The sequence below is a fragment of the Seriola aureovittata genome, chromosome 17 (genome assembly GCF_021018895.1).
Source record: "Seriola aureovittata isolate HTS-2021-v1 ecotype China chromosome 17, ASM2101889v1, whole genome shotgun sequence".
Classification (NCBI taxonomy): domain Eukaryota; kingdom Metazoa; phylum Chordata; class Actinopteri; order Carangiformes; family Carangidae; genus Seriola; species Seriola aureovittata.
Genome location: NC_079380.1, coordinates 8852510 through 8862512, shown reverse-complemented (window position 1 = coordinate 8862512; position 10003 = coordinate 8852510). Strand labels below are relative to the sequence as shown.

Sequence of the window (10003 nt, the reverse complement as noted above, 5' to 3'; positions counted from 1 at the left end):
ATTTAATAGAAAATGTGTTATATCTGAGGAAATTGCATTTCATGGATTTATTTACTTAATGTCAGTGAGTTTAGACATTATTTATAGATAGATTAAGAAAAATGTCCCTTATTTTGTGACAAGCTGTATGGATATGTAGGAAATTCTCTACTGATAATCGTAGAAATTATTCTGTTGGTATATTGATATTTTTTGTGTCGTGAACACAAAAATTGGTGCAAGTCTTAGAATACTAGCTTTTTTCTTTTCTACATTGAGGATTGTGTACTGCATAATTTCTGTAGTGTATTACTAGTTTGTTAACACTTGTTCAATTGTTACACTACAGTTATGCAATGGTTTACAGAGTTCACAAAATTATTTTTATCATCTTGAGAATTAAAATAATTTTTCATCTGAAATGTGTGAATACTTATTGTCTCAAACACAACTTAAGTTCATAAAATTCTACTCGTGCCTTAAAGTCGTGTGGGCACCAGATGAAAGGAAGGGTAATTTATAGGAAAAATCCATTTATTTTCTTTCAACAGTATGGAAAAACATTTATATAAACTGAAACAACTATTTATTGAACGATTCAGAGCAGACACCTTATGAAAATGTCTCCAGATGCTGCTTGTTCTTCAGAAAATGGCTTTGTTCACATTTGAATTTTTATGGCACAATGGCATAACAGCTCTCAGGACACAAGGCATCAAACAGGTAGCATATTAGCTGCTTAGCCTGGAGGAGAGAACAGAACATTGCGTAACGGTGACTTGTTGACAAAACTGTAAAATGATATTTGCTGCACCACTTGAAAACAAACAAACAACAATCATAAACCAGCTAAAGACAAATGACTTGTTTAAATCTATTTAAACCAAAAGCTGAATTATAGTCATTCAATGTACCTGTTTCTCACTTCCTGGGTAGATTATCATTTCCTCCACATTCTCTAGGTCTGGCCTGTCCTTGTAAATGCTAGTGTAACAATGAAAGGCACATGTAATAAGAAAACGTTATGTACATGTAAGTATTCTTAACATATTCACAGGTTTGAGTTGTGTCTTCATACCTTTCAAGGAGTAGGTTGAAGGCAGTTACAATTTTTTCCCCTTGCAGAGCCATGATGAGACAGGGGGCCGTGTAAAGATGAGTCATCTTTTAAGGACACAATAGACCAAAAAAAAAAAAAGATTAACTACTAATGGCACCGTGTGTAAGAAAGGAGGTGCTGAAGCAGCTTGTATGAAAGCCACACTGCTCACCCTCTCACTTCCACTTGATGACACTTTGAGTGTCTCAGCAATGTGTTTCCTCTGTTTGTTATCCAGCATGCACATCCTCCCTGCCACCAGATGGCAGCCTGACCTCAGCAGCTGCTCCAGCATCTCCAGCTGGGAGCGCACTTGGCCGAGCAGTGGGGCATCTAAGGGTATCAGCAGACAGGTTGTCTGCCAGAGAGGACTGTGTATCAGGGACCCTGGTACCAATAAACAAGCAAAACAGGACATTTGTTTTCTGCACTGTTTACAAAGCTTATCTGGAACTGAGTCACATTTCAACATCCTCTCCAGAACAGCCTCTGCCAGAGTCCCAATAAATCATTAAATAATTTAAAGGGACCAGTTTTGCTTTAATAAATGATTGAACCATGCAATGTTTAATGGTTTGACTCTGAAATCAGTTTGATGTGTATTCCTGTGATTATGGGCACATCACTATTGCAACCTAAATATAAGGCACAGTCTAGTTCTGCAGTGTTTACAGCATTGTTCTCAAACAAAAGTTACTCACACATATATAGTCTTTTTATGAAAATTAAACCAGACAAGTAGTCCTAACCTCGTCTTGTTCCTGATGCATTTGAAGGTGACAGAGTTTCCTGGGCCACAGCGTCCAGCGTGCAGCTCTGTTCACGTTCCACAGAGGCTAATGGGTCCGAACACATGCTGAGTATCTGAAACAAGAAACCAAGAGCCAGCACAGAAAGCCTGTATTTTATCAGGTAAAAGTACAATCAAAGCACTAAAAGCAATGCAATGTTGAAGTCCTGTGTTGGACATATACCTGTTCCTGTCTCATTGTACTTGTCTCACTACAGCATAGCCCATCTGGGAAAAGCCTCTTCACATCCTCCACTGCTTTCTGATATGATCCCGAACCTATGGAATTAGTTACTGACATATAAACATAAAGCAGCATAGCAATCCTGTTCTGGATATATGTACCAGTTTGCAATCTGAGGAACTGACCACAGATGCCATTGTATAAATGAGCCATACCATAACAGTCTGTCCAGAGGGATGAGTCCTCTTGGCCCAGCACATCCAGCAGCCTCCTCACAGCGTTTTCTCCCTGGAGGCAGAGAGCCAGTGAGGACCCAGAGCACAGGCACTCCACATGGGCGTCCAAGTCTGAGGGCTCCTGCACAGAGCAAGTAACACTATGAATTATCAAGGCTTACAGTTTAACAATGACAACAAATTCTTCAGTTGGATGTTCAGTTAGTTACACTTTCTGAAGAGAGTAGTGAGGTAGCATCGCTCCTGCCAAGGGTCAATACTCGCAGGCCAACCAACATGAGACCACTCTGCTGGAGCTTGTGGAATATTTCAGTCAGAGCGTGATTCCAGACTCTCGGCTTGAATAGGCACACAGTGAGCAGCATCTGTGGATCTGAACATAAAGTCACTCTTACTGCTCTGTTTTATCACTGAAAGCACCAGTATTACCACAATATAAAAGTGTTTGCCACTAGTTTACTATTTCTACAAAATTCTGACCTACATGAAATATTTTTGTGAGTCAGATTTATATAAAGTATTTATGGTCTGATTTGTGATATAAAGACATATAGAGCTTATATAGTGTATGTGATTTCTGGAGCCTGTATCCAGAAAACTGTGTGCTACAGATTCAAAGAGAATTTGTAAGTGTAATTCCCCAAATAATTACAATGAAGTGTCATCATTATGAAATTCAACAGAACTTATCTGGCAAATTACAATATGTACTATGTGTAGTATCACTAAATCAATTAAATCCAGAAACAATGTAAAAGTTCACCATGGTTGTTGTAAATATTATTTCAGATGGTGTTGTTTTCGTTTTTTTCTTTTTTTTTACACAGAACTTTTGTTGTGCAGTTTTGGGGAGGTGGGCCTACACTGTGGTCTGTACCCAGAGAAATGATCTGTTCATGTTTTCCTTACATCTATCCTTGTGATAGATTTAAAAATTACTGGAGCATGCCTCAGGAGATTTGATTTTAGACACGGTATCTGATTGCATTATTTTATACAGCACTCAACAAACTCACCAGAAATCAGCTCATGGTCAAAGAAGAAGAGGGAAGCTTGTCTGAAGGCCACTTCAGGTGTGGGTGACATCAGGACACTCAGGTTACCGGGGTAATCGTGCGGTAGGAGCTTTTTCAGTGAAGCAAAAGCATCCATCCGTCTGAGAGCACACACTAGAGCAGGAGAGGACATCAGATTGTCCTGGCTGCAGCGGTAGAGCTGCTCTCCCACCTCGTAAGGACTCAGCTCCTGGGCCTGAAGTCGGGTCAGCACAGGCAGCCACTTCAAACCAAGTAGCTTGAAATGTGCGTGTTGTGCATCGCCTAGAATATCAAATAAAAAACACATTGCAACCATTTAAACATTGGGGTTACGACAATTCTGGTGAAATGATTCACTCACATACTCATTAATTTGTTAATTCATTAAACTTTGTCGGCTCCTATGTTTATCTGACAGTGTATTTTGTTTGTTTGCTGCAACCTCCAGTTCCAAAACCCAGGAAAGGCTGTGCTTTCAGAAATATAGTTGAACTTCACCCACCTTCTGGCCCTTCTGTCAGCACTCTGTGTAGGAGGCTCAGGCCTTGGCTCATGTCCTTCCCACACAGGGTCAAAATCACCACCTGCTCCATTTCAGAATTGGACAGACACTTGTGATGGGGCAGGATCACACCAGGAGGATCTGGCACTGTCCACATGGACCGAACTAAAAATAAAGCATGCTGTACATAAGAAACATAAATGGCAACAGTAGAGGAGCATCTGTCAAGGTTTTTCAGGACACTGAACACACACTGCTTACCAAAGATGTGGAACAGGTTACGGCTGTAGGGCACAGTATGGAAACAGAAACTTGGCTCTACTGTGTCCACACCATTAAGCCTGGAGTGGAGGCAGCCCACAAGCTTTTGAGCCTTAAATTCTCTCATTAGAGCTGAAACAACATGGCGGTCGAACAACGTTATTTTAATGGCAAAGAAAAACATGACAATGTAGACTTTTTGCATTATTACATCCAAAATTGTACTTTACATATATATATTTTTTTTTTTATATAATTTATGAACTTGTATTATGTTGTGGATAGAATCTGAGATAAAATTTGAGACCTGCAGGCAGACTAACACTGTGGTGCATCGCATTTTCTTTCCTCAGTATCAACACCAGACATTGAGAGGGAAGGTCCACCTCCTGATCCAGGGTCACGGTGGGTGGACTGCAGAACACATTTGTCTAGAAAAAATATAAACAGACGTCACCATTGTAATAAATAGTAAAGAAGTACAAGGAGAAATCTGTGTTTCCTTTACAGTACAAGCATGTTTCATGATGTGAGATAATTTTCCAGCACAGCATCCCTCTGAATCTCTCACCTCTAACTGAGTATCATGTAGTTTTACCTGCTGGTTGGTGAGTCCGAGGGCCGGAGCTCCATTTCTCTGAAGCTGAAGTGTCTGCAGCCCCAACAGACTGAAGCCTCTACGTTCACAAACAGCCAACACTTGGCCATAACAACATGGAGACACAACAGGCGACGCCACGAAGAGTATGTCAGCTAAGCAGGAGAGAGAGAAGGATTAGGAGCTCCACTCAAGTAAACATCTTTTATCCTTGCTGCAAACAAAATTTCCCTCAGGACAGTAAAGATGAAAGTTGAAAATGAATTACAGACACGAGCCAGTTCTCTCCCTTGTGACAGTTTTTGCCTGCTGAGTTACAATACCTTTAGTTGTAGCACACAGAAAGGCAGATGATCTACTTAAACTGAACAGGCTGCCTCCGACTCTGTCATCCGAAGGCACAACTCTACAAACAAAAGTGAGGGAGACAGACTGTAACATTATTAAAATAAAAACAAAACAGCATCACAGTAATAAAGGGACTGTGCTGTAGTATGTTTTAGGTAAATCCCTCGTGGCTCTGAGGGAGGGCTTTAAGTAAAATTAAAACCTCAGCTTCATTAGTCTCACAATTTTTTGGTTTCTGGTTATTTCAGTTAAATGTAGCTTGTTGAGAGTTTCCTTAAGAACATAAAGATTTAGATTTACAGTTGCAGCATTTCTATTGTCTATTTTAAAAATCAATTTCAATTTACTTGCAGTTTATTTGAAGTAGATCAATCTGATCAAACCTTCATTTATCAAATCCATCTCACATTTGCTCAAAATAGTTTTGACATTTTTAAATTTTAACAACAAACCTATTCAGAGGCTGGCTGTGACTCTGTGCACTTCCTCCTTGTAATCTTCCTGAAAACCACAAACACAGCTCCCTGTGGACCTGACTGGCCAGTTGAGGGGAGTAGACCATGGGAGGTTCTTGACTTCTGCTAACAGAAGTTGGATTTGTTTCTTTGGGCAAAAAAGTGTCAAAGGAACTAGTTATATCCTTCAACAATGAGTGGGCATAAGAACCCCGAACAGCTAGGGCAAGGACAGGTTGGCAGGTTTCATCAGCTCTCTGGTTGACTGGAACACCACCTATGAATGAGAGGAAGACTATGTTGTGAATATTGTGAAGACACTGACATATGGCCAGAGTTGGATTTAGGATATACACCAGACCAATAAGCCAGAGGGAGTTATTGAGTTATTTTATGAACACATGGCTTTAGTTATGTCCTACCAGCACTGTCACTCAGGAGCCTGTGCGGTGGATAAAGGAGCCTCAGACCACACACATCGAGTCCTGAGTCGATGACAAGCTGGAGGGTGTAGTGTGTTATGAGGGGATGTAGGAAGAAGCCACTGAACCCCAGAGCAACTGATACCTACAACAAAAATAAAGGGGGAAGTTAATATAAGTTTTCAGTTTTCAGTATTCAGTTTCTCCACCTTTACTGCTTAATGCCTCTGATTCAGTGCTTCCTACCCCTGAAGTACACTTCTGAAGGGCAACGTGCTCACCTCTGTGTGCAGTGCTTGTGTGGTCTCTCTCCTCTTACAAACACGCTCCTGAGTTTCCATAGTCTGCCAGTAAAAACCTGGAGTGAGACCAAATGTCCTATCGATAACCTGAAATACAAAGCCAGGGGAACAAGATGCAGTCAACAGAATGCAAAATCATCTTAGATCTTTGAAGTAAATTAAATCACACTTTCAGTAGCAAAGCACCTTTTTGTTGAAGGTGGCAGAGATGAAACAATTTAAACAGGAGGAAGGCAGGTGAATGGGTGACGCGTAGGCTTGTTGGTTCAGCAAGATCTGGAGCTCAGGTAGCCAGGGAGCAATCTGAGTGAGTGAGGTCTCAGAGAGAAACCTACAGACATGGCTATAGAAAGGTGCATGGATGTCTATGTCCCATTTCTATAAAATAAAAACAAAAAGAACAACATCAGTGCCAAGATCATCAGACATTGTAAAGCCTGAAGATGTTCGTTTTTGCTATTGACTGTACCCTTGGTTTATAACAGTGATGAGCAACAGCTAAAACATGTAAAACCAGTCCATTCTCTGTCCACAGCTGCTGAAGTCCTGCAACCCAGAATGGGACCTTTCCAGCACCCTCGGCTTCCTCATCATCAAGTGTGTCTGGGCCAACCTAATGACCCATAAACAAGTGACCCGACATGGTGAGTTATAAACTTGGTGTCACAAACAAACTTTGGCTCACACTAGGAGAGAGAAGCCAGTGTTCACTAACCAAGGACATAAACCAAGCCACCAAAGTGTTGTAGATGTGTGCTTTGGTTGCAGGTGGATTCCTTTTTCCATGAACTCTGTCTCCAACCATCCCAGGACAGGAGAGATTGACAGTCAGTAGCATGCTGGCCTTACTTTTGATATCTTCTGGTAGTGTATTGACTGATTGCAGGTGAGATGCTTCCTGAAAAATAAGTCACAATAAGTGTAGGAAAATGTACAAAATGTGTTTCTTTTCTTTTTTTTTTTTTTTTTTGTGGCACTTACGAAATCATAAAGAACATCAGTCCTTTCAGCAGCCGACTGCTTCTGATAGACAGATTTGGTTGGACAGTGTATTTCCAGTCGCTTAAGAATTTGCTGTTGTTCACGCTGTAATGTCTGCTTACGTTGTTGTCTCTGTTGGTCACTAACAGATGCATCGTCATGGTTACGATATTTGTTTATTGTCGATGATGTGTTGAATGAATAATAGAGAAGAAACCCATACCTTTGTTGCTTTGGTTCTTTAACTGAAGTTTGCTGAACAGTTGGTGGGATTTCCGTTTTAGGTTCTCTGGAGTCAGATTGTATAGGCGAAGATTGTTTATCTACCCACACATGTTGTGAGTCATAGCTACATGCAGACTCTACAGGCTGTGGTGGCTTGTCTTTCAGTTCCTCTGCTTCATTTCCTAGTACTGACTCTGATGGATCGATGTAGTTATTGGAATATTTATTCCCATTTTGATTCATCTTCCTTATTTTCTGAAGCAGCACACTCTTGCCAGTCACCTCCCTATACACAGAGAAACAACAGAAAGGAATGAGAAATGAAACAAAATGTGCTAGACTGAAGCATGAAAAATGTTTTCTAATGCAATGCAGGATATACTGTATTCACCTGTCCTCCATCCATGATCCAGTGTGCACTTTCAGGTTGTGTATCTTTGCAGGTGGTGCTTCCCCGTGAGTGTGGTATTTGGCTGGTGACCTGGACTGTGATGAAAGATTTGGGGATGTTCTTGGTGGTATTATTGAAGGATCAGGACAACGCAAGTCAATATAAACAGTGGGATATTCCTGGTAGCTGGGAATCTCTGCCATCCTCTCCAATGATTTGCTCCACACATTATTCTGTCTGCATGAAACATGTTATTATTAATATTATTTGTATTATTAGCCTCCAAATTTAGTCACAATCACTAAGCAGTGATATGACTTACCTGATGATGTTTGGACTTTTCCCAGGCTCTGACGCAGACTTAGATGACTGGCTTTTACAGTAAGTAACAAGCTTCTCCATTACATTCTGCTGGGGACTGTACTTGTCACCATCTGTGAACACAAATTGTTGAAACTATAACACAAGATAATAAATTCATGATGTAAATGATAAAGTACATAGCCCCCTTTATCATTCATCATTGCTAAGGGGAAGTGTGTTATAATTACTTACTTGCATGTGTGTCAACTGACACATGTTGTTGGAGAGACAGCCCATCCTCTTTCAGATTTTGGAGGACACTATCCAGATCCCACTGGTCAAGCCTCTGAATGTAGGCATGAAAGAAAAAGAGATTGTTTTTTGTTTGTTTTTTTTTTTTTAGATAAGAAGGTATGGCACCTAGAGAATAATTATGTGCATCAACCATAACCGGATAAAGTTTAGCTATGTTTACTTTTCTTACTTTCTCAGACTTACCGCAAATGAGAGGACAGCGAAATCCGTATCAGATTTCAAGCTGTCCAAATGTGGTTTTACAGAGGTTTCCAGCTTTGCTCTGTTGAACTCCACAGTGTTGCTCTGACAAGCACCTGCCTTCAATTTTGAAACAGGAAAGGAAAGGGTGCATATTGAGTGTATCACAGCTCCAGTGTGCTTTACTCTCATCAGAACAGCAACTGCAGATTAATATAACCCACCTCAGCATCAGCATCGGAGCCTCCTGTATCCCACTGAACTGCAGTCTTATTTTCTGCAATTTTATCATCGTACAACTTCAAACTCAGGCTGTCACAAGTCTCTTCTGACCAGCTTGTCTGTGCTACAGGTTTCAACAGCTTCTGAATGAGAAAACACACACATATCAGTGATTACCAATCATGTAGGCCTAAGTTTGGGGTTTCAGACATGAGCAAGTTCCATTAACACTCATGAAAATAAACTATAATGAACTAACCTCCAGTTCAGCATCTTCCACTGAAAAACTGTCAAAGTCTTCAAGGACCTTCAGGGAAAGACCAGCTGGCCTTTGATATATGGTGACAATCTCTTCATTTTCAGACTGTAATGTTAAGAGGAAACGTTATTGTGTGTATTTGTATTTGTAAATAAAGTTATGAAGAAAAAAAAAAGAAAAGAAAAGAAAAGAAAAAAAAAGTTATTTTCAGTTAGGTTAGCAGTCAGGAAGGAAAACAAAGCACATACTGCTAACGAGTCGAAGTCGATGGTTGGTATATGTGGCTTCACTTTCTCAAGAATTGAATTCCAACACGACGAAGGATTTAAGTCCATTTCCTTCTCACGGGAATAAGTCTGCAAGTAAGATAAACGAGTATTTTATTTCATCCAACGGTACAGTTTGTGATCCGCAGTTCATTACCGAGGGTCCTTGGTAACCAGTGGCAACAGAAAACTTCTGTGTGCAGCACGAGGGCATCGTCAACAATGTTGCCTTCAAGTGCTGTCAGAAATATCTCAACTAACGAAAGCCGCATAAAACACACAGGAGTGTTTTACATCTGAAGAAACGTTTTAGCGTACAGAACTTCGGCGGGGGCTATTCCTGACAGAAAAAGAAAGAAATGTCCGGTAGGTTCAGCTCAGTAGGCTGTACAGTTAGTGGATAGACATAAGTAAATCCTCTGTATGAACATGTTGGCATTTTGACTCGTCGAAATTCATCTTCCCAGGGAGTAGATGGACAGTGGACACATGGACACAAGCTAGCTTGCTAGCTGTTGTCCTGAAGTTATTTATCAATTGCAGGTGCTCTGTCGACCGTGTCGACCAGTGGTTTGACTGATAGGAAACGTTACATATATCCTGCTTCTATCCAGGCAGGCCTACATATTTTCATAGTATTGTATTTTT

At 40.6% G+C, this 10003-nt stretch overlaps 2 protein-coding genes across 3 annotated transcripts in view; one reads left to right on the top strand and one right to left on the bottom strand.

Annotated features, from left to right (window-relative positions):
* Window positions 1-495: 495 nt before the first annotated feature.
* On the bottom strand, window positions 496-9543 carry LOC130185700 (dynein axonemal assembly factor 8). 2 transcript variants are annotated; one of them, XM_056402301.1, is made up of 29 exons: window positions 9338-9543; window positions 9090-9194; window positions 8833-8973; window positions 8612-8728; window positions 8366-8459; window positions 8133-8244; window positions 7811-8047; window positions 7418-7705; window positions 7195-7336; window positions 6929-7111; window positions 6683-6826; window positions 6400-6591; window positions 6193-6300; window positions 5912-6056; window positions 5487-5766; window positions 5010-5092; window positions 4687-4841; window positions 4396-4519; window positions 4089-4220; window positions 3828-3992; window positions 3305-3607; window positions 2498-2661; window positions 2268-2409; window positions 2053-2147; window positions 1828-1942; window positions 1251-1465; window positions 1058-1143; window positions 894-963; window positions 496-723 (listed from the first exon to the last, which is right to left on the bottom strand). In XM_056402301.1, exons 1-29 carry the CDS (start codon window positions 9422-9424, stop codon window positions 655-657), a joined length of 4293 nt encoding a protein of 1430 aa, XP_056258276.1. In that variant the 5' UTR covers window positions 9425-9543; the 3' UTR covers window positions 496-654. The 2 variants fall into 2 exon arrangements, 1 of the variants encoding a protein (XP_056258276.1); XR_008830192.1 differs by lacking the exons at window positions 496-723; window positions 894-963 and having other exon boundaries at window positions 1251-1436; window positions 9338-9450.
* Window positions 9544-9621: 78 nt separating this feature from the next.
* Window positions 9622-10003, top strand: part of LOC130184718 (transcription factor Sp8-like) — a 59382-nt gene continuing 59000 nt past the window's right edge. Inside the window, exon 1 of the mRNA XM_056400758.1 lies at window positions 9622-9721. Within this exon, the coding sequence (XP_056256733.1) occupies window positions 9715-9721 (7 nt within the window). The 5' untranslated portion in view covers window positions 9622-9714. The remainder of the gene's footprint in view (window positions 9722-10003) is intronic.

What these genes read in the sequence shown, in the direction of transcription:
- LOC130185700 (XM_056402301.1), bottom strand. Translation starts at nt 9,424, where the DNA reads ATGGACTTAAATCCTTCGTCGTGTTGGAATTCAATTCTTGAGAAAGTG. An exon ending in TCGGACTCACCAACCAGCAG is followed by an intron (nt 4,520 to 4,686) that starts GTAAAACTACAT and finishes TATTTTTTCTAG; the next exon opens with ACAAATGTGTTCTGCAGTCC. An exon ending in ACCCAGGAAGTGAGAAACAG is followed by an intron (nt 724 to 893) that starts GTACATTGAATG and finishes TCTCTCCTCCAG; the next exon opens with GCTAAGCAGCTAATATGCTA.